The 23,083-nt window shown below is 33.4% G+C and overlaps 3 protein-coding genes across 4 annotated transcripts in view; 2 read left to right on the top strand and 1 right to left on the bottom strand.

Annotated features, from left to right (window-relative positions):
• LOC108735125 overlaps positions 1 to 7,985 on the bottom strand; it is an 84,134-nt gene extending 76,149 nt beyond the window's left edge. The window contains exon 1 of the mRNA XM_018466961.1: positions 7,547 to 7,985. Coding sequence (XP_018322463.1) covers positions 7,547 to 7,613 — 67 coding nt within the window. The 5' untranslated portion in view covers positions 7,614 to 7,985. The remainder of the gene's footprint in view (positions 1 to 7,546) is intronic.
• LOC108735121 (balbiani ring protein 3) overlaps positions 1 to 23,083 on the top strand; it is a 226,416-nt gene that overhangs the window by 81,847 nt on the left and 121,486 nt on the right. For both annotated transcript variants that reach the window (XM_018466952.2, XM_018466954.2), the window contains exon 2: positions 15,637 to 15,737. In XM_018466952.2, coding sequence (XP_018322454.1) covers positions 15,668 to 15,737 — 70 coding nt within the window. In that variant the 5' untranslated portion in view covers positions 15,637 to 15,667. The remainder of the gene's footprint in view (positions 1 to 15,636; positions 15,738 to 23,083) is intronic.
• On the top strand, positions 19,924 to 21,320 carry LOC108735126 (ATP synthase subunit b, mitochondrial). Its single transcript, XM_018466962.2, has 4 exons — positions 19,924 to 20,161; positions 20,281 to 20,393; positions 20,542 to 20,790; positions 20,851 to 21,320. Exons 1-4 carry the CDS (start codon positions 20,131 to 20,133, stop codon positions 21,214 to 21,216), a joined length of 759 nt encoding a protein of 252 aa, XP_018322464.1. The 5' UTR covers positions 19,924 to 20,130; the 3' UTR covers positions 21,217 to 21,320.

Here is a 23,083-nt window from a genome sequence, read left to right on the forward strand (position 1 = left end):
AGTAGAACCGCGGCGCGGAGTTCTCTTCTATAATAGTAATCGGTCACTTGATATTGTTATGTGCGACCAACAATAGCTGGGCGCATAGCATGACCTACTGCCACAACTTGCCGATCTACATTTATTTAATCGAGTCGAATCGAGTTGCATTTACCGCACGATTAACATACAAAATAGCAAACGAACGGTCCCGACACTTACCTACGTTAGTTACCTAGTCATTTGTTACTTAATCATTGGTGAAAAGCGTGCCTTCATCAATGAAAGTATCTGAAAGTCTCTTTTTATATGAGGACCAAAATGAAAGCACCTTGTTCATAAAATAATATTTAGATACCGCCTAAAATTGTTGAGAACTTGGCTTGACGCCATCGGCATACTCTGTACGATCCAATTTAGAAATTCAGAAAGTAATGGCAACTGTATATATATTGAACTGATAACTTATAATATAGAAAATACAAGAGTGGTATGTGAAGTTACTAAGTAGGGTCAATGTAAGTCGTAACTAACATACCAGTCTCGACTCGAATTGGAAATCGTAATGTAAGAGGATAAGACACTTCTTGTGTTTTTAAACTAACAGTTTTCAAAAACTCGATCATTATCGAAAATCAAAATCTCATGTTCAATACTCTGCAAACTTCGAGTGAGAGGCCTTAATGTCTTAGAAGTTTCTGTTGCTTGTGTTCGCATTTTATGAAATAGGTGACTCGCAATGATATGGAGTCTTGCCAAGTTAAAACCTAAATATTTGACAAGCAATTAGGTAACACGTACATAGCAATGATTTTCTTGTTGTTTTGGTATATGTTTAACACAGCTAGGGTTGCCACCCGTACTTTAATATAAAGTATTGTACTCTATTTAAAACGCAAAGTGGCGGGACGACAGGAATAAAGCTTCATTAAAACTAATTAAAAATGAACTTTTAGTTTACTTAAATCTTTGTTTGTCATGTTTAGAGACTATTAATGTATTTGAGAGCGACAGCAATTTGCTACTGGCTGCTAGGTGTAACAAAAAATATGTTTTTAAAAACAAAAAATAAAATACTTTATTTTTATGCTGAGTACTTTTTTTTAACCTTTTAGTCGAGAAATACTTTACGTAAAGCCTGAAAAGGTGGCAACCCTACTCACAACGCCCATTTTTTGATCTCAATTTCGATGGTAAATGTTTTTTGTAGGATAATTGTAATCCCTACACAAAAATTTTCAGTCTCTCTCCAGTGTCTCAGAGTCTTTCAGTGTCTCTGAGAGTGTCTGTCACAGTCTCTTAGTTATTGTCTAGGTGTTTTTATGGATCTCACACAGTCTCTATATGAGAGACTCGAACGATAAAATTAATTCAGAGATTCGAGTCTCTCAGACACAGACTGAATGAATAAAACTGAAAAATTGAGAGATTCGAGTCTCTCGTTCAGAGACTGAGTACGAAATGAGAATCTCTCTATGAGCGACTCGAGTCTCTCGTTCAGTTTTTTTGACAGTCTCTCGACAGTCTCTCTCAGCGACACCAGAGAGACTCGATGAGAGACGGAGACTCGAGTCTCGCTTTCATTTCAACATTTTTATCTCTGGATGGACTTGTGAGAGAACTTAATCAGCAGTTTTTTTTTGTTTTGGAACAGAAAGCTGTGCACTTTTTAACCGAATATTTCCACGTCTTCTTTCTATAAACTTGTTTTAGTCAAATTATGTATTTTTATTCGACGTGATGTACCTGAACGTACACTGCAGAAGGAAAAACATTTTGTCAAGAAGTTCTTGCTGGTTGTTTATGCTGTTATGCTTGGTTTGATCATTATTTTTTCTATTTTTGGGATAGCTCATCTGTATATGTATAATGTACCGTAGTGAATTACTGCTGGTAGGTGTCGTTTCGCAGAAGTGTTTTTTTTTGCGCGGTGAAGTTGGCAAACGAAGTCGAAAAGTTTTTTGCTATCTTAATTAACCATCTATATTTTGTATGTGTTCACATTTGTTTGAGCTGACGGCAAGAAGACGTAATCCTAAGTAAATTGGATAACAAAAAGAGACTCTAATTTTAATTTCAAGTTCATGTTTAGCAGTGGGTTCCGCTTGAGATGGCCGAAAAATTGCTGAAGCATGGAGAGAAGCATCTCATTTTCAGACGAATGCACGTATATCACACAAAATTATAAATATTTACTTGCCTTTCTACTTCTGGGTTTCGTTTTTATAATTTGTACCAAAAGAACCGAGTGGAAAGGTTGTCTTTCCCACAAGAGATTATTAGTTTATTATTTAAAAAATTACTTATTATGTAAAGTAGTAAACAAAGAACATAAAAGGTTTTGGAAGAAAACTGTTTTAGAAATATGAATAAAAAATCAAAGATAAAAGACACGAAGGGACTTAATATCAAAAGATTATAAGTCGTACAGAAATGTTTAAAACGACAGTAAGATTAATTAATAATAATAAAAATAAGACTTTTAGAAAACAAACTATTACATGTTCCATTCCCATTAGCTACTAATGTTGATCCAATTCACACTCTAGTGTAAAAAAGGGAGGGTAGGGTGAAGAGACCCCTTCAGTCTTCTTTTCGGAATTGTGGAAACAGATGGGTGTTTATTGGGAGAGAAAGATAAGGCAGACAAAATGACTACTGAAGAGAAGTAGAAGATTATCTGTAGCGCATTATGATTCTATCATGTGTCATAGAAAACTACAGAAAAACAAGTATCAGAGCAGACAGACCCGGAATGGAACTGTCAATAATCTAAACCTCCACGCTTTGTCGTTCGGTACTTTCAGAAAAGAAGGTTTCCGGTGTTTGGGTCGTACCAGCTACTAATGTTGGTTGACGGCAATCCATCCGTACAGCGGAAGGCCTTCTTTAGCATCCTTTTAGGAATCGTCGGAACCGGTGGGTAGTGAAAGAAGAGAAGTAAAGAGTATTACTGCTCCAAGTTGACCAGAGCAAATTGACCTACAATTTTTTTTTGGGTACATCACCAGCTACTAATGCTGGTAGGCGAGCAGTCCATCCATCGGAAGGCCGGATTAAGAAAATAGGGATCCCTAGGCAGATTTTGGTGGGATTCTATGTTAGGAGAGCGTATGGTCAAGAAATTATTTTCAACTTACTACTAATACTATTTAGTAAAAACCAATGTGGTAATTAACAAATGATGTAAATTTATTGAAATTGTTTTTAATTTTAATTATTGTAAATTCATATCGGTGGGGGTTTTGTGTTGGCGAAGGCCTATAGGCAATTGTCTACTGTACCCGTGGGTTAATCTGACACAGAAAACACGTATCCACTCAGTAAGATCGGTTGCCGCAGATTGGAATGAATTCCTCTTTCTTCATGCATTTAATTTACCACAGTTCTTGTTCTCTGTTTTGCCAATCAGACTACTTCATTTACTGAGCCAGTTAGCAATAATAAGCAACACTTTGTGGCGAATGGTAGTGTGGTTTGTAAAACAAATTACGGATCACGTTTACGTTGAAGGACAAAATATGGTTATAACTTTCGCTTGAAATGATCGAAGGAAATGGCTACGTTGAAGCGCAATTATTTGCGCATGTTAGGGACATTATACAAGTTTGCAATCTCGTCTATCTTATAGTATAAAGCTCGTATTTCTTTAAATAAAAGCGTATTTTACGATTCGAATGCCATTAAAACGCAGCCTTAACTGTCTCAGTTCGATTCGAGACATACATAAACTTGTACTTTATTAGCCTTTTAAGACAATGAAAACTAGTTCAAGACTATACCCATTGAACCTTGTTGGTCGAACCGTAAAACGATTCAACATGGGAAAAAGGATTATGTTCTCTCTTCAGGCGTTGAAATTAATTAAAACGGTTTCGTTTTCACCAGGTGTCCTTTTTATTATATTCGTATACGTACATATCCCTAGGTACGTCTATAAAAAAATTATATTATAATTATTGTTAAGCACTATTTGCAATCTAGCTGCGGAATGATCAGAAAGACTTCAGCTGTGGGAAGATAATCCTGTGACTGGCAACACTCATCGGAGGTTCGTGGTAGGTACATCTATAGTCTGCTCATTAATTGAAGTATTTTGAGTGAACGTAGGTGCAATCGCTACTGTGTAATTTTACCAGTTTTGGTTTATAAAGTCAAAATTTTATTGGAACAATAAATTCTTACCACAAGGAAAACAAAGATACTCTTATCTTCCTCGGCTAGTTGCAGGTAATGAACACTGCCTGGAGTTTTGTTTTAAGTCTTCCGAAGGTTGTTTTTTAAAAGTTATTTATTTCTAAAAAACGTTGTGGGGACTGAGAAAGGTTACCAAATTTGTTAATGAGTTCACGATTTATTTACTTGTACATTAATACTCAATATAAGCGTTAAATGCTACAAAGTAAAAAGGATGTAGGTTTGCACGTCTGAATGGTAAGACGTGTTGGTAACAAATCTAAAGATTTATATTCAAAAAACAATAAAGAAAACTTAAATGCTAATCGTGCAAAATTGCACTTTCCCAGTACAGAGTCGTTATCTGGGCTCTAGTGTGTGAGCAGACTTGTGTCAGCATATTTTTATATATACCATTAAAATGTAGCCTGGATAACTCTGGTCCTTTATAATATTTGTGCATCTTTCTCTCTACTTGAACAGTTTATACAGTTTGTCTGCCTTTTATTACCTGTCAGTGTGTTCGTTATCTGCGACTCGTCGAGAAAAATAAGGACGTCATTCTCTTCCTTCTAGCAGGTATATGGGATAGTAGATTTATTGTTCCAATAATAAATAATAATGTAAACGATTTATAATTTTGACTTTATAAACTAAAACCTGCGAAATTAAACTGAAGTAACTATAGTTTGTCGGGGGGTCTAAGAGTTAAGTACGGGGTGCGAAACCCTCCAATACTAGTTTATTATTTTCTAGGCGAAGTTGTTTCTGTCCCACAACAATGATACCTATGAGATAGTTTGTCAAAGGGTCTGAAGGTTAATAACGGGGGCACGAATCTTTCCAATACTAATTTATTATTTTCCAGGGGAAGTTGTTCGTGTGCCACAATCATTCTTGGTATATCAACTCTACGAGCCATTTAAGATAATACTATGTCTATGAGAAAGTTTGTCAGGGAGTCTGAGAGTTACTTACGGGGTGCCAAACCCTCCAAAACTAATTTATTAATTTCCAGGAGAAATTGCTCTCGTCTTACAATAATTTTTGGTATTCTAACTCTACGAGCCATTTAATATAAGACTATGCCTATGACAAATACATGACTCCAATGTCCAAACTAAACTTGAAATTTGGTGCTTCCAGGATCAGTGAAGCGGAGCCCGCCACTCCTTAGTTCGTCACTGAGATGATCCCAGATTTTAGGAAAATTGTGCTTAAATTACGGTTATTCTATTGGGTTCAATAAAATCATAACAGATTGATAGCAATTGTCGTTAAAAAACGGATCGATTGATATTTGAATATTTTCGCGTTTTAAAACGATCTGGCAGAGAAATATTTTCCATTTCTATCCCTTAGGTTAGTAGATAGGGTAGAAAGAAGAAGAAATAATTGGGGTACATACATTTAAAATTTATTAGAAGTTACTACATAATAAACACACATGTGATAGTGCTCCAATAGGAAATAGAGGCACCTTACAGTTTCCATATAAGTTTTATAATCATTTTGCAATTCGATTAAAACCTCTACATTAATGGACAATTATTTATTACATTTAGTTGATTGTCGGTTTGTATGATACTACCATAGGTCTACTTGTCTGAAAAAGTAACTCTTCATAGTTCTTTGAATGCTCTGATTTGTTCTGTAATTTTTATTGTAACCTTTTAAGTAAACTACGGTTTAGTTTGGTATAGTCTAGAATAACCGTTACTTTTTACATTGAGCTTCTAAAATTCAAGGCTATAACGACTTGAATGTGTAAATGCCAGATGCAGAATCTATGTGCTAAATATATCGATTAGATTGTTGCTAACTTAAAACCGTTCTCTGGTTTCGTTTATTTTGTATGTCTTTCAGTTTAATAAATAATGTTGACAAAGTTGAAGACGAAGACATGTTTTTACCAAATTTATAATTTGTAATAAAAATCCTTACTTACGATTAAGGAAAATCTTTAAAATTCAACAGTATAGATATAGGAATAGCTGAAATGATTAATTTTTGTCTCATTTAGTGCACTTTCAAAGCATGATTCTAAACACTAACAATGAAAGTAAAGACAGAGAAAGGAAATAGGTAATGATTGTAGCAAATGTTGGTTAAGAGACAGTAAAATGTATTAATAGATCTTAAAATTTTCTAGGACGTAATAATACTCTACAGGTACGTAATAACTATATGTAATGTAGAATCCGTCAAAATTTTGTCTTTTCTTACTATTGTGTTTAGTATGTAGATAAACAAACCTGTTTTTGTTACTTTAAGCAACTCTTACAACAATTATTTAAAAATTAAAATCACATATGCGTTTATCTTATGTAATTACTAATTAGCTTTTCTAATGAGGCAGATACCTGCAGGAGTCGTATTTTATTGTAGTTTACATTAAGCTATAAATACCTTACTTTCTAAAACATCAAAAAAACTAATTTACTGTAGCTTACGCGAACACGTGGATAAGAATATGAATTAATGTCATACTAATTAGATGCTACATTCAAATTAAATAATGAAATAGCATTTCTGAGTCTCAAAACGTATGCAAGTAGGCCAGAAAAGTATTATAAATATACTAATAATGATAATAATAATACCAGGTATAGTTTCAAAAAATCCTTTTAATGTCTATTGTTTATCCTTACGATGGTCAGGTCTTCAGGTGTAAAAATTTTGAATATAAATTTACGAAACAACGTATTTAGGTATTCGCAGCTACGAGCACCGCAGGGTTAAAAAGAAGGACCAGTTCTTTTAAAATGTAGCGGTAACCCACTTATGCTAAAGCACACTCCTCGAAAAACGTCAAGCTTAATAATTCGGTAACCTATGTCTAACACTCCTGCCTTACCATACCATACCTCAAAGGAAACACTTATGTATTCCCAGCCAAGAGTACTACAGGGTTAAAAAGGAGGACCAGTTCTTTTGAAATGGTAAAAAAGTCATAAAAGTAGCGGAGATACTTGGAAGTTTCTATAAAAACAATTTCCACTTTCAATTAGCCTGTTTAGTTCTTCATTTATCCTTCCAAAAGAACCACCGACAACCTAAGTGTTTTTTATTTCAACTTCAACTTGGAAGATACATAATTGTCAAGTCGTTTTTTATTTTTAGCTATCAGTTTTCTCGTTTTGTCATTCATACCGCAATTTTTAGTTCTCATTTCGTTTTACTGATTATTTACAAAAAAGTTGTTTTTTAGTTCGGAAAATCCACACTTTTAGCGTAATTTTCATGCTTATTGACACGAGTCCAGGATACAGGACATCTCAACTCATTGCATGTTTGCCTTACGCCAATTTTCTGACTAATAACTGTATCATTTTTCTGTCAAATGAAAACAATTTTCCTTTTTGGTTCACCTTTGGAGTTCAAAACTTACCTTTGGCGAATGCTACTGATGTTACTCCGATAAGGATCAGGAACGAATACGTCGCCTTCAGGATCATCTTTTAATGTCGGCGTGTAAAAAAATAAACGTAAACTCAAACACCAAAAACAAACTTTTCCTTCCAAAAAAAAAACGTGTCGGTTGTTTCTTATTTAATCAGAAGACAGTTTTCATTTTGGAATTGAGGAAATCACACAAAAGTTATGACCGCGTTAGAGCTTTCACATACACAAAACTGACATACTATTATCTAGTATGTGTGTATAGTTATAGAATTTATCCAACAGGGGACTGAAGAACAAACGCCGAAGGATTAAAAGAAAAAACGAGAATAATAATAACGCCGATGGTCTGCACGTTTCTTGTCTCCGACACGGACTGAACAGGTTTCTCGTTTGGTTCTTGCTGTTCGACTCACGGACGACAATGTTAACTTGGAGAATACGTTTTCCTACCCACTTACGCTAAAACACACTCCTGGCGAAACGTTAACCATAATTCGACAGCTGATGCCTAGCACACCTGACATACCATGTCGTACCTCAATGGCCCAAGAGGGATGATTGTAACATATCTAGATATTCGCCGCCAAGAGTACCACAAGGTTAAAAGAAAGGACCACTTCTTTTAAAAAGCTGCCGTAACCAGAGCTTTTAACAGCCGATGGCAAAAGGATAGCGTAATATGTTTTATTATTAGGTTTATGTATAAGGGATGTTTGTGCTATCATAATTAATTAATTGATTAATCGAATTTTAAAAGTACAATTAATTTGAAAACCTGGAAAAAATATCTGCGCAAGTACGTTTATGCAATTTCAATGAACACAACTAGAACACACTCCTCGAAAAACATCAAACTTAATTTGGCAGCCAAGAGTACCACAAGGTTAAAAGGAAGGACCACTTCTTTTTGAAAGCTGTGGTAATCTGAGCTTGTAACACCCGAAGGCAAAAGGACGTGCTTAATATGTTTGAATATTAGTTTTATACATAAGGGATGTTTGTGTCGTCATAATTAATTAATCGATTAACCGAATTTTAAAAGTCCATTAAGTTTGAAAACCTGTCTATTAGCACAAAGGCTTTTATGCAATTTCGATGAAAATCGATTTAATCTGTTTACACTAAGACACATTCCTGGAAAAACGTCACACTTAATTTGGCAGCCAAGAGTACCACAAGGTTAAAAGGAAGGACCACTTCTTTTAAAAAGCTGAGGTAACCAGAGCTTTTAACACCCGAAGGCAAAAGGATAGCGTAATATGTTTGATTATTAGGTATATATATAAGGGATGTTTGTGCCGTCATTACTAATTAATCAATTAGTCGAATAACACTCTTGTGCTGTAGTAGGGATGATTGTAACGTATTTAGGTACTCGCAGCCAAGAGTACCGCAGGGTTAAAGAAAAGGACCGCTTCTTTTGAAAAGCTACTGTAACCTCAGTGTTGCGCACCGCAAGGCAAAAGGACGAGTGTTTTGCGTTTGCTTATTAGGTTTATATTTAGGGAATGTTTCTGGCATCATAAGAGTACCGCAGGGTTAAAGAAAAGGACCTCTTCTGTTAAAAAGTTACGATAACCTTAATGTTGTACACCCTAAGGCGAAAGGACGATCGAATTGGGTTTAATTATAATGTTAATGTCTAGAGGATGTTTGTGTCGTCATAAATAATTAGCCAATTAATGGAATAACACTATTGTGCTATAGGAGGGATTATTGTAACGTATTTAGGTATTCGCAGCCAAGAATACCGTAGGGTTAAAGAAAAGTACCTCTACTGTTAAATAGTTACGATAATTTGAGTGTTGCACACCCTAAGGCGAAAGGACTAGCGAATTGGGTTTAGTTATTAGGTTAATATCTAGAGGATGTTTGTGTCGTCATAAATAATTAGCCAATTAATGGAATAACACTATTGTGCTATAGGAGGGATGATTGTAATGTATTTAGGTATTCGTCGCCAAAAATACCACAGGGTTAAAAAGAAGGATCAGTTCTTTCAAAAAGCTGCGGTAACCAGAGCTTTTAATACCGGAATGTAAAAAGACGAGTGTAATACGTTTGATTCTTACGTTTACGGATTGTTTTGCTTAGAAATCCAGATGTAGATGACTTTCTACAGATTACACATTTTATTGCTGGTGTAATTTATATATTGTAACATTTATAATTTACTATGCAATATTTAATACATATGTTCGTAGGCCAACGACTTTGAGGTTTTAATTCCTTGTAGGTTTTTTTCTTCAATATCATCTTTCTCTCAATCTCAGCCTTTTATTTATTTATTCTTGCAATTATCATAAATTTACATTATGTAACTCATGTTCTTCGAGATACTGAGTATTTTATTTTTTCTTTTTTTTTTGTTATTTGTTTCTGCGGTTGAATTATATATAAACTACACATGTGCATTAACTATACGATTTTCATTGCTAGGTAGACAGGTATCATATTTCTGAAGTCAACGGCTTCATGTCTGATTTTGAATTTAATTTCAACTAAACAGTTACTTATGAGAAAGGTCCTTGGCTCCTTTTGTATAGTGCAATGACGGGAGGTGTGTTTGTAAAAAATTAGTAGCGTTTGTTTTCTGTTAATTGTTTAATGTAATATATATGATAATATTATCTATTATTCTGATGAGCATTAGGTATATAATAAGTAGAGCGATCTAAATATTTTACTGTATCTTCCCAGGCGCTATAACAATAAGTGTATTTTCGGGAAATTTTTGAACCCTTTTAGTCCTTTGAGCCGAATACAGTGAACCTGTAATAATGATATCAAGAAAGGTGTTACAAAAAAATCAGATGTTCGTCGTGACATTGTCCACGTGATTAAAAGTACAGCTGGAGTACAAACATTGATTGATGGAAAACTCTTTTCATTAATTTCCTTTTAAAAAATAACTAAATAAATCTTACAAGTGTAATTTTAGCCAGAAATTAAAATTGTAATTTTTTTGACGCAAACCTTCACCTGTAAAATTGATAAAAATTTGTAAGAAATTTTAGTTGATAAACCTAATTATTAATAGATTACTATTAAAAAAAGTATGATTGAAAAATTGTTTGATGTACGATATGTACCGACCTTGCACGCTTATTACTTATTTGCTGAATTTTAAAAACTGAGGTAACTTGAGCTTTTAACACCCGAATGTAATGCGTTTGATTCTTGATGATATCAAGAATGGTGTTGCAAAAAATCAGAAGTTAGTAAGTGGCATTGTCCACGTGACTAAAAGTACAAACATTGAGTGATGAAAAAACCGTTTTCTTTAATTTCCTTCTTAAAAATAATTGAATAAATCTTACAGGTGTAATTACAACCAGCAATTAAAATTCCAATTTTTTTGACGTAAACCTTCACCAGCAAAATTGATAAAAATATGTAGATAGTTAACAAATTTCAGTTGATAAACCCAATTACCAACAAATTACTATTAAAAACTGAAAAATTGTTTCATGTACGATCAGTACAAACCTAACATACTTATTACTTATTTGCTGAGTTTTTAACTTTTCTGTAGACATATATACAGTGCGTTTTTTATAAGTTTGTGGTTACTTAACTAAGTCCATGCTCACTCACGTTAACTAAAGAATAATATAACTCAAACAATGCTCGTAATGAGAAACATGACGAGTAGTCTCGTTATCTTGATGAAAAGGGCACTTTTAACGCTTTACGACAGAGTTAGGCACAACATTTAATAGATTTTAATGCGAGCTGTAACTGGGCCAAATGTATACGTCGTATAAACTTATTTATGCACGTTTATCTTAAATGTAGTAGTTTCAATTTGGATTGATGATATGCTCATTTCAACTTGCGCCGGTCACACGCATATTTTACTATTTGATTTATTTAATCGTTAAAGTAATATTCTCAATCTCAACCTAGTTCGGTTTTCAGACAGTTTCTAATGTCTATCCTTATTCTGTCCGTTTAAATCAACATATTTGTTGCATGTGCTTTAATTATCACAGGAAATTTTAATGATTTCTTTATCAGTTGATACAGTTCTCAAATGAATATTTTACTTTAATGCACATCCGTAATTGCTTTACTCTGGTTGAAGTCAATATATACCTAGTTTTCACAGTTTTTCCCTTATCTCATTCGATGCAATGAGAGTGGTATGGAAAAGGCGCGGTAATTGAATCATAAGGTTATCACTCCTAAAATTGGTTGGACACGCACCTCCACTCTTTCCTATCCTGAGCTAATCTTCGCTTTTCCCTAAAACTAGAACATCTCACATCCTCAATTATTTGCCAACGGTAATCTAATCTAGGTCTACCTGTACCCCTCCTAACTCCTGCTTCTGCCTCGAATATGTCCCTGACTAACCTTTCATGCCTGAGAAGGTGTCCTACCAACCTACCTTGCCTATTTCTTATTGACTTCCGTAGGTGCATACAATCTACAGAAAATTTAAAATTCTTATCAGATTTGACCGAACCACGCCATAGTACCGAAACAGTCCTCTTAAATAGAGAAGAGTACACAAAAAGGAATTATAAAAACTACCTCCTTTAAAAAATTGTTGTTGATCCCAAACAGGAATCGAGCTTTAAGGCGTGTCAACGCTTTTGAATGGTTACGTGGTGCCTAGCAGGTTGGTACACTGCTTTCTGCGCATATTTTTCCGCATTCTCCTTACGGAGTTTCTAAGTTCTAATAGCTGTACTCTTAAACATCTCTAATTTATCATTTGACTATCAGCTACTGACTATTGAACATTACTGGTGGGTACCTGCTAACTCACAGTGACATTCCTTCAAGAAGAAATGCGCTTGCAGGCAGCTTGACCGCTGCCTACGTCTATTGTTTTCGATGTGTGTCTGTTTTTAATAACAGCAATTGAAATTTTGGACTTGCACACAGAAGTACATATACTACGGTACAATAGATAACTATGCATATTAAAACGGTGATGCCGAATTCCGTCCTGCAGGTAGTTTTGGTTAAAATATAGACAGTCGAATTCCCTCACGGGTTCTAGCCGAGTTCCCTCCCGTTCATATCAGCTCCGATAATTAAGTTAAAGACTACTTACCGATTTTATTTATCGAAAATAAATATATATTTATGGTGCGCTTCGGTACTTCAGTAAATTAAAGATAAAATAATTTCAGAAAGAAAACACATATCAGTTGTAACATGTTCAGTTATTTAATTTTAAAATGGTTTCCGATTACCTTAACAAATTCAATGTTTGGAAATTCGTGTGCGTTTAGCTTTTTGATGCAATCATCCAGAAAAACTTTATTAGTTTTAGTTTGTCTTGTATTTGACCAACAGAAGGGTAGTCTGATAAAATTATTATTGTTATTGTGGTGTCTATAATATATGAATAATATTAAGATTAATATGTGATGTGAGGCTGTATTATTTAAACAACTCTTTATGACTTTATAGTGGCAATTAGTACTCAAGGTCATCCGCCGCCGTTGGGAGGCAATTGATGTATAATTAGGACGGAATTCGACATACCGAAAATTTTAACCCTCATTAAAAACAGGTATACGGGAGGGAATTAGGCGTTATCCTATTAAAAAAGCAAAACAATTTTATATTTGAAGGGAAATACGTTTTTTTTTTTGGATTTTTTTAGTTCTTTTAGCACTGATTTCAGTTACAAGCCATAAATGCCTTTTCTTGTCGTTTTTAAAATAAGACACTTGACTTTAAAAATCGGTCACCTTTAGGGGCGGCAGTTTAAAACATGTGTGAAACTTTTCTGCATTCTCTAAACTAAGCGCAATTGTCGACTTTTTTGCCACGGCTTAGAAAAACATATAATGCTTCCTTCGTTTCATTATTTCTCATTTCTTTTGTGGGGATACTCATGAGGATGTACTTAAATCCCTTTATCGGCATGACTGACTTCGTTTACCACCTGAGGGACACACGCTAAATGATGGTCTAAAACAGTTTTCTTCGAACTTGATTTTCACCTTCCGCTGATTTATTTATTTTTTCTGTATCCGACTTCAAACACACGACCCCCACGAAATCTCCCTTATACCATTCGATCTACGAAAAAGAGAGAAGCCCCTGACGCTGATAGAATTTCCAACGACGTTCTGCAACATCACAAACGCTATCATGCGATTCCATCACTTCCTTTTGGTCTAGTAATCTAGCCACCGTTATCTGTATCCCCACAGAAGGGAAGCCCGTCAGCTCTTCCTCAAGCTACAGACTCATCAGCCTCAGTTCGCTGAATAAAGTAGTTAAAGAATCCACCCTTCTGAACCACGTAGAGCGAAAAAACCTTATCATCGACTTGGTTTCGAAGGCACCACCGTACTGGCCATCAACTCCTTCGTGTTTCTGCTTGACATTCAGCAAGGCTTCGATCGAGTTTGGCACAAAGGTTTCATCTCTAAGCTTATCACCCTCAACTCACCTATCATAATCGGGGTTATTAGATCCTTCCTTTTTGACAGAACCTTTAGTGTTTGGGTTAGCTTTGCTGTTTACCAAAATCGACAAAATTAACCCTAGCCAAAAACTGGTAGCTTTAATATATAGTAAGACTGTAAGTTAAAATTTACATTCATTTATGTGATGGTTTAGGTACCATCCACGATCATTTCGTTTCCCAGAACTGCACCATTTTCGCAAAAAACATTAATGAAAATGCATGTATTACTGTTCGATACCCTTCTTAACTATTGTTTCTGCCTCTAATATGTCTCTGACTAACCTTTAATGCCTCAGAAGGTCGTACCAACCTATCTCGCCTATTTCTTATTGACTTTCATAGAGTCCTCTGTTCTCCTATTCTTTCTAATATCTCTTTATTTCTAACATGAGGCACGGGACCAAAAGACAAATCGATTAATACAGACATTTTTGTTTCCCAATGTATTAAACTATCTTTGAAGGAATGATATCATCATCATAAGGTCATCAGTCCTAAGACTGGTTGGACACGTACCTCCACTCTTTCCTATCCTGAGCTAAACTTCGCATTTCCCTAAAACTAGAACAGCCCACATCCTTAACTATTTGCGAACAGTAATCTAATCTAGGTCTACCTCTACCCCTCCTAACTCCTGTTTCTGCCTCTAATATGTCTCTGACTAGACCTTCATGCCTGAGAAGGTGTCCTACCAACCTATCTCGCCTATTTTTTATTGACTTCCATAGAGTCCTCTGTTCTCCTATTCTTTCCAATACCTCTTCATTTCTAACCTTTTCTACCCACGATATCCTCATCATCCGCCTATAACACCACATTTCGAACGCTTCTAACCTTTTTTAAGGAATGATATAGAATTATTATAATAAGCAGTAGGTTGATGGTATGAAGTAATTGGAAGATGTTTATGCTAAGCTTTTCACTAACTTAGTTTGGTATACACCTTCAAGTAATTTTCAAGGAACGTTGAAAAAGTTGCTTATAAATAGACATTCCAATTGATATAACTACATATGCACATAGCTTAGGAACTCTATTACTAAATCGTTGTCACGTATCTGCATTAACGACAAAGCTTTCTCTTCTCGGGAAGAGGCTTATGGTTCAAAGGATATTACCGTCACCAGAAACAACGGGGATTATATGTAAATAATAATAAAACTTGGCATATATGGCAGTTGGATGTCTAACATAATTCTCTTTTATAATAACTAATAAATATGCGTATACTGTTAAACGAGTGAATACCTACACTACAATACTGTGTTATATTATTTATTAATGATTGAGAAATTCAATCACAATAGAGGAACACATTTAAGGAGGTAAACAAATCAAAATGTGGTTTGATAGAAGTGTTTAAAAGAGGGACTGACCCTACTAAGGAAATATGTTCTGTTTTACGATTAGAAAGCTCTGATGTAAAAGGAACTTGAAATGGAAATTAAAACGATTTCCTTATACTATAAAATAGAAGTTTCAAAACATCAAATTAATTTTTAATTATTAAAAATAAAATACGTTTCTCGAAACTATAGGTCTAATCGTACTAATCTTTGGGATTCTACAATTATTTTGTATGAAAATTGTAGCAGAAGCAAGTTTGTTAATTTCAATTGTTTTTTTTTTTTCAGGTTACCAAATATCATTGTATGAGTACTGAAGATGTCCCATGTGGTTGATGATGGATGTTGGCAACACAGACAGTTGACCCAGAATCCGAATCTTTACAGTAGTAAGCATTAATTTAATTTATTATATTTGTAAATTATTTTGTAACATATTAAGCTCAAACTAGCGCCAGACGATTACATTCTTAGCACTTTAGGCACTTACACAAACCATAAAAAGTATTTATTTATTATACCTATATAAACCCCACGTAAAATTCGACCTTTTTTATTATCGGCGTTAAACGTTTTTCTTTTATTGTAATATAGGATGACAGCCTTTCTCTCATACATAACGGGATTCTACAAGAAGTACCGTACAATTTAATGTACCCTGAAGTGTAAAATTAAAAATTGCACATGATTAAGGACATTGGGAAAATAGGCACCTGAAGTAGAGTCTATTAATCGGAAAAAATATCGATAACTGTTTCGATCGATTCTTAAAAATAGTTCTAATACGTCTTCTGCTTATTAAATACAACTAGCGACCCACCCCAGCTTCGCAAGGGTGCAATGCTGATACTTAATATATACTACTGAATGTCTTTATATACAATATTTACAGCTTTTTTGTCATTAGATAATACCGCCGCAACCGATATGTCCCTGCGTTTTAAATCTGTAATATCTTCGAAAATATTCATTTAAATTACATGCTGTAAAGGGCCATATTGATCTATATTAAATGCACAATGTATTTAAGGTACTTAATTGGATAAGAATTAATGCTGTATTGCCTTTATTTCTCATAAAAAGTAAAGGAAAAAAAATGGTTATTGTGGGTTATCCCTAAGAGATAGACATATACCATCGCGGACTTTTTTGTAGACCTTTTTAAGATGTACAATACTGTAGTACATTTTTTTGATCTATCTCGTAGGGTTCAGCCAGCGTTTGCAATGTAAGCGCAAAAAAATGTGTTTATTTACGACATCACATTAGAAACCTCTAAAATTATCAGTGTTTCCGTACTATATTATGCATGTATTATACATATAAACCTTCCTCTTGAATCACTCTATCTATTAAAAAAAATACGCATTAAAATCCGTTGCGTTGTTTTAAAGAACTAAGCATACATAGGGACAGACAGCGGGAAGCGACTTTGTTTTATACTATATAGTGATAGTGATACCCTTTGAGTATCTAGCAGTTTTCGTGAATTACCAAAATACAAATTGTACACACATTTTCAAATTAAAATTAGAAAGATTACGATTTTGCTATCAGCAAACAAGATTTTATTTCGCAAAATTAAGTGTTAAGTACGCAGGTCTTTAGTTAATCAAGACGATTTAGAAACAGTATTAAAATCCTCAAATCACAATACTATCCAAAACCAAAACCACGACGAAACCTGTAAACCTGGAGTAAAAAGTTCAATAATCTTTAATCTGCAAACAATCAAGTCGTACGTATTTATCTAAGATAAAGAATTTCAAATGAGTTTTAAACAATATTTTGATAAGAACGACAATATGAATGACCAAAATCAGCGTTCGCCATTGGTCTTAATTATGTATACTTCGTAGTTTGTTATATTACACGAATTTGTTGATTTCTTCAGCTTCTGGACATTATCAAACAGTCAGCGATCGTCGCTGAAGAAATCAATACATAATGGGAACAACAACAAACAACAGTTACATCTAAGCAAATTTAATTTGGGCCCTAACGTCTGTCTGTACGTCATAGTCTGTGGATTGATAACCGAAAAATAAAAATTATTGGAAAAAAAAATTGTTTGACTCTATCTGATGGAGTGCAAAATGTATCCATAAATTTTTCCCATTAATCCCACTATATAATTATTATTAGTATTAATTTTCCGTTAATTTAATTATGTCGAAATTTACAGACGGCCATGGAACCCTATTATATCGTATATTTTCCCTGAATTTTCTTTTTGGTTTTCATCTTGTTCGGTTTTCAGTCTGTTTTTGATATTTCTATTTAAAGCTTTTTAGAAAAGCTTATTGTAAATGAAACACATCTTTTAGAGGTTTGCAATATCGCAACTGTACAATACATATTTTGGTTGAATATTTTGCTTTTCGAAAAATTTTAAACAGAACGTCGCAGTGGGAATTGTCATTCGGTACGTTTTTCCTAAATGAAAAGATTCGCTGACAGATTTTGGGACTGTTGAATGTTGAATTTGTTTAGTTAATTAACTTTGGGGTTTTCCTGGAATTAATTTAAATAATTTGTGGTTCAAACTTGTTATTAGTATGAAGTGAAGGTAGAAATCTTGCATTCAAGTTTTGGTTGATAGAAAGGGGTACAAAGAAAGAAGTATGGAAAATAAGAATACTTAAAGATAGGTAAAACGAGCAGATACGAAGAAGAAAGGGTAGGCAATGAAGTTAAGACAGGAGCAAATGGATGAATGGAGAAGTATGGGTATTAATGACAGAGAATAAAGTGTGATGTTAAGGAGAGAGGGCCTGAAAAGAATACAAAAATCACGATATACGAATAGGAATAAAAGCATTATTGTAGGAGACATGACAAGGGGATTCGATGCCAGAATACCTAAGAGAAGGAAGGGATACACACGTTGCGAATGGGAAATAAAAGTAAGGGGTGCAAATTTTGGACGAAAGTGGAGCAGCCGAGATGTAGAATTTGTGAAAGGGAAGATGAATCGCTAAAGCATATGTCAGGAGGGTGATGTGTAAATCTCTGGATGAATTTAGAAATTTAATGAACGAGAAGGATTGGGGGCTGATCCTAATTAAGGAAATTGTAAAGAAAGGAAACAAAGCCAGATTAAATGAAATAAAATAGGGGATGTGAGGAAGGATAAAAATGGAAGTTAAAGGAACCACGTACAGCTAAGTTTAAATTAACAAATGAATTTCAGGATGAAGGATCGATTTATGTTAATATGTAATGTACAACATGGGGTGAAATAATATTATTTTGTAAAATGGATTTTAAGTTAAATAACTAATTGTATGACTTGGGATTAAATGAATTTCCTTGAATTTCGAGTGGTGATATAATGGGATGAAAACAAAAGTAGTATTGTTTTTGATTTTATTTTGTTGATAAGGAAAAATATTTTGTAAACAATAACTTCACAGTTGTAATAAATTTTGTATAATTTACAGTTGCAGTCAAGTTTTAATGAAAATTTGTATTTAGGTTCTATTTTTTTTTGTGATTAAGTTACTTGTGGTCAAATTTTGCAGACATGGTGTCGTTATCTAATAAATTTTGATGTTAGGCATTATTGTCTGCAAAATCGAAAACGATTTCTATATATCAGACGATACCTCTGGTACATATAAAATTCCTTGCGAGATTTTATACCTCTCGACCAAGATTTACTTGCCAATAAGAAGTGGTTAACAAGCGATAGACAGACGGCAGTCGGGTCCTGCTGCTATTTATAACTTAATTGCTGATCAGTAAGGCGCCAACATATTTTTTATGTTTCTTCAACGAAGAAATTGTAAGTTATGTTTCAAAACCAATACATAGCAATTTTTTTTTTTAATTACGCAATTTTCTTAGGAAATTACAGGCAACATACCTAATTATTACCTTGAGATTATTTAAGACTGTACGCGAGCCAATATTATTTTCAAAATGCAGATTTTCGTAATTAAAAATTGTTGATGACTTTAGCGGTTTCAAGTTTATAGTATCGTTTATACGAATCAATGTATTTACCAATAAACCGGCTGAACCATTTTAATAAATATAAAGATAAACAAAAGCGCTTCGCTTAAAGATTTCGGCTTCTTGCTTTTATTTATTCCTTTATTAAAATGCGTTTTCTGTTTGCAAGTCCATTTTGTATGTTATAATAACGTTTTGTGCTTTTTAGGAAAGGTACTTTTCATTATGAATTAAAAACTTTTAAATATAAATAAAATCTAAATGAAAACACAAAAGTGAACGTAAAAAATATTTCTGAAAGATTAAAACATTTTTTTTAACAAGTACACTCAGTTTTTATGTTGTTATTTAAGTTTTCTGTAGTCTTTTCAGTCTCTTCGGTGTTCAGTACCTATTATTGTCGGTACTTCCCCTTACTTTTTGAAAAATTAAGCAAAAGGAAGCAGTGGCGCCACCTTCTGTTAAATGCTAAAACCACACTACGTGTTCATAGGTTGCTTTGATGATAACCTTACAGAGGCGAATAAAAAAATGAATTCCTATTTATGTACATTGTTCCTTTGTTGCAAAAACGAATCGGATAATTGAATAATGCAGAAAAATATCTAAATTAAATAATAATCGTTCGTGAGGAGTCAATATTAAAAATATTAAGTAGTATTTTACGAAATAAATAGTTATTCGCTCCTGTGAGTGGGGGTCTCTTATGTAATCCGTATAGGCAACTCTCAATCTGGATGTGAAAATTCGGAATTAGCGGAGATTTTTGAGCTCTTTTAAATTAGTGGGATTAATTGTAGAAGCTTTCTTCAAAAATATATCATTATGATGCTATCTCGTGGTGCAATTTTAACAAGTAAGTATACTTATTTTCGTATTTTAAAATGATTAATGTGAACATACATAACCTCAATTATATTCATATTCATTTGTTTTAATCTTTTACATAATCAACCAACTTTTCTTTCTTAATAGATCAGCAAGCAAAGGCTCTCTTGGCTTTTGCTGCTAGGACAACAACAACTACTCCAGTAAGTTCAGCTTCTGCAGTTAGTCCATCATCTGGAGGTTCACAATTTCCACGACCTGTAAGTTAAATAGTTTAACCCTTGTGACGTTCTTTTATTTTTATGAAACCAATAAGAATTCATTTTGAACTCATTAGTGTTCATAAATGTGCTATTTGCCTTTTGTTCTTCATTACAGTGATCAAATACATATGTTATTAACTTTAAGGTCAGGCAAGAACCTGGTAAAGTGCGACTTGGTTTTGTTCCTGAAGAATGGTTCCAGTTTTTCTATAAAAAGACAGGCGTCACTGGCCCTTATGTCTTTGCAACCACCTTATCAACATACTTAATTAGTAAAGAAATATATGTAATGGAACATGAATATTACACTGGGTTGTCTTTGCTTATCTTCTGTATTGTGGGTGTTAAGAAACTTGGTCCACCATTGGCTAAGTATTTGGACAAAGAAATTGATGTATGTTTAAAATGAATAATTATTTGTTACAAAATTTTCTAAAAACTCTTTTCATGACAGGAATACGAGAAAGCCTGGAATTCTGGTAGAGAAGAAGAAAAAAAAATTCTTGCAGAGCAAATTGAAGATGAGAAGAATTTACAAAAAAGTGCAGAGGGTCAGTTACTTCTAACAGAAGCCAAGAAGCAGAATGTGGCTTTACAATTGGAAGCTGCCTATCGTGCAAGGCTTTTCAGTGTTTATGAAACAGTCAAGAAACGACTTGATTATCAGGTTGCAAGGATTACTGCAGAGCGCCAAGTTCATCATAAGAACCTTGTGGATTACGTGGTTAGAAAGGTTCTTGCCTCTATTACACCAGATCAGGAAAAAGCAAACATTAATAAGTGTATTGCTGACTTAAAAACCCTATCAAAAGCTCGTTAATTACCCTCGAGAAAACCAGTTGGATGTCGTAAATTAATTTACATATTTTTATCTGTATTCATGTATATTTCTTTATTTCTTTTTCTTTTACAGTAACATTATATCAACTGATTAAAATAAATTATTTAAAATGTTTTTGGTTTATCTTTTTTCACAATAATAGTACCTACCAAGATTTACTTGCCAATAAGAAGTGGTTAACAAGCGATAGACAGACGGCAGTCGGGTCCTGCTGCTATTTATAACTTGTTTAATATAAATTGAAAGCAAAAAGTTTTGCAAAAGTAAACGTCTTTTTTTTTAAATTATTTCTCACTTTTTAATAAATCAAAATGCTTTGCTGAAATTTAATATACAGACAGAATGACAGCTACGCATCTATATGTACTAATTTATCAATTTTTTTCAATTATTTTCCCTTTTTATAAGAGTAGTAGTATTTGCTGTATGTTGGGTTGTCTATATATACTATAATTTGTAGTAAATTTTATTGTAAAAACAAAGATGTAAATTAACATGTTCAACTGCATCTATATGCACAAATAACATTTAGGGATGAAAACTCATCAATCTATCAGATTCATCAATGAAACCAAAATTATAGATTAATTATAGTCTGTCCTAAAATATCCCGGCACCTTCACCAAAATTTTCGATACAAATTTTAATAATTGCTGATAACGTTAAGTGTATCATTGTGTAATTTACACAGTAAAATGCTGTTTAATATTAATTTATTATCCTTTTTGCGCAAAGAAACTCGTACACTGACTCAAAACGTTCAGTTCTTTTATTAACTAATGTAATTGTACAACCAGTAAAGATTACAAAATTTGAGCATCGGCTCTTTTAATTAAATGTATTGTGTTTTTTGCGAGTTTGTTTGCAAGATCAAATTTAATATTGATGGTGGTCATTGTAGGCTGCTAATCTTGCAAACTATCGTTTAGTTGTCGAAGGTAAGACACAAATATGTTAGCAATTAATATAATTTTAGATAAAATTTTGGTGGAGGCGCCGGGACACTTTTAGATAAAGGCTATAATTAAGTTATAATTCTGATTTCATTGACGTAGGTTGATGAATTTTCGTCTTTAAATTATAGTTTTTGCATGTAGATACAATTGGTGATGTAAATTTGTATATTTTTTACTATATATTAAACTATAATTTGTGGTATAATGTATAGAGGACCCAACATACACCAAATATTACAACCCTAATAAAGAAACTGTAAAGAAAGTTATAAAATGATTTTCTCAATTAAATAGCTTTAGTACATGAAATTCAATACTGTTCTTGAACAAATTACCAAAAATTACGTAGAAATAATTAATAAATTAGTAATGTTTCTAACTACTGGAAACTCACACAAATATTTGGAATTGTCAAAAAATATTTAGTTACAGATTAAGAATGTTCAGTTAATTTCTATTGTAAACAATCGGTTTAATGTCGACAATAAGATGGTCATAAAAATACAGAAATGTAACCATTAACTAAACAAATTGATAAAAAATTTTGGTGGAGGCGCCGGGACAATTTAAAACAGAGGCTATAATTGAACTATATTTCCAGATTCAATAAAGGGGATTGATGAATTTTTTTCTTTAAATTATATTTTATCAATGTGCTGCAGTTAGGGATGTTGTTATGTTAAATTTTAATTTTTACAAAAAATTGAATTATAGTTCGTTACATTTATAAAGGCAGCCCGATCCAAAGCAAATATTTATCTATTAATACGAGGGTGGATTGATAAGTTTCCGGCCTAACCAAGAGATGACGCCACTAGGCCTACCTTGAGGTGACATTCTATAGTACCATCCTTGGATAGCTTGTAGCTATAGTTTCAGCCCGATCTCCT

This window comes from Agrilus planipennis, unplaced genomic scaffold (genome assembly GCF_000699045.2).
Source record: "Agrilus planipennis isolate EAB-ADULT unplaced genomic scaffold, Apla_2.0 scaffold34, whole genome shotgun sequence".
In the NCBI taxonomy this organism is placed as follows: domain Eukaryota; kingdom Metazoa; phylum Arthropoda; class Insecta; order Coleoptera; family Buprestidae; genus Agrilus; species Agrilus planipennis.

Excerpts from the sequence above, each read along its gene's own strand:
- LOC108735126 (XM_018466962.2), top strand. The coding sequence starts at position 20,131 with ATGATGCTATCTCGTGGTGCAATTTTAACAA. Across the intron at positions 20,162-20,280 it reads TCGTGGTGCAATTTTAACAA|ATCAGCAAGCAAAGGCTCTC; the intron begins GTAAGTATACTT and ends CTTTCTTAATAG. Across the intron at positions 20,791-20,850 it reads ATTTGGACAAAGAAATTGAT|GAATACGAGAAAGCCTGGAA; the intron begins GTATGTTTAAAA and ends TTTTCATGACAG.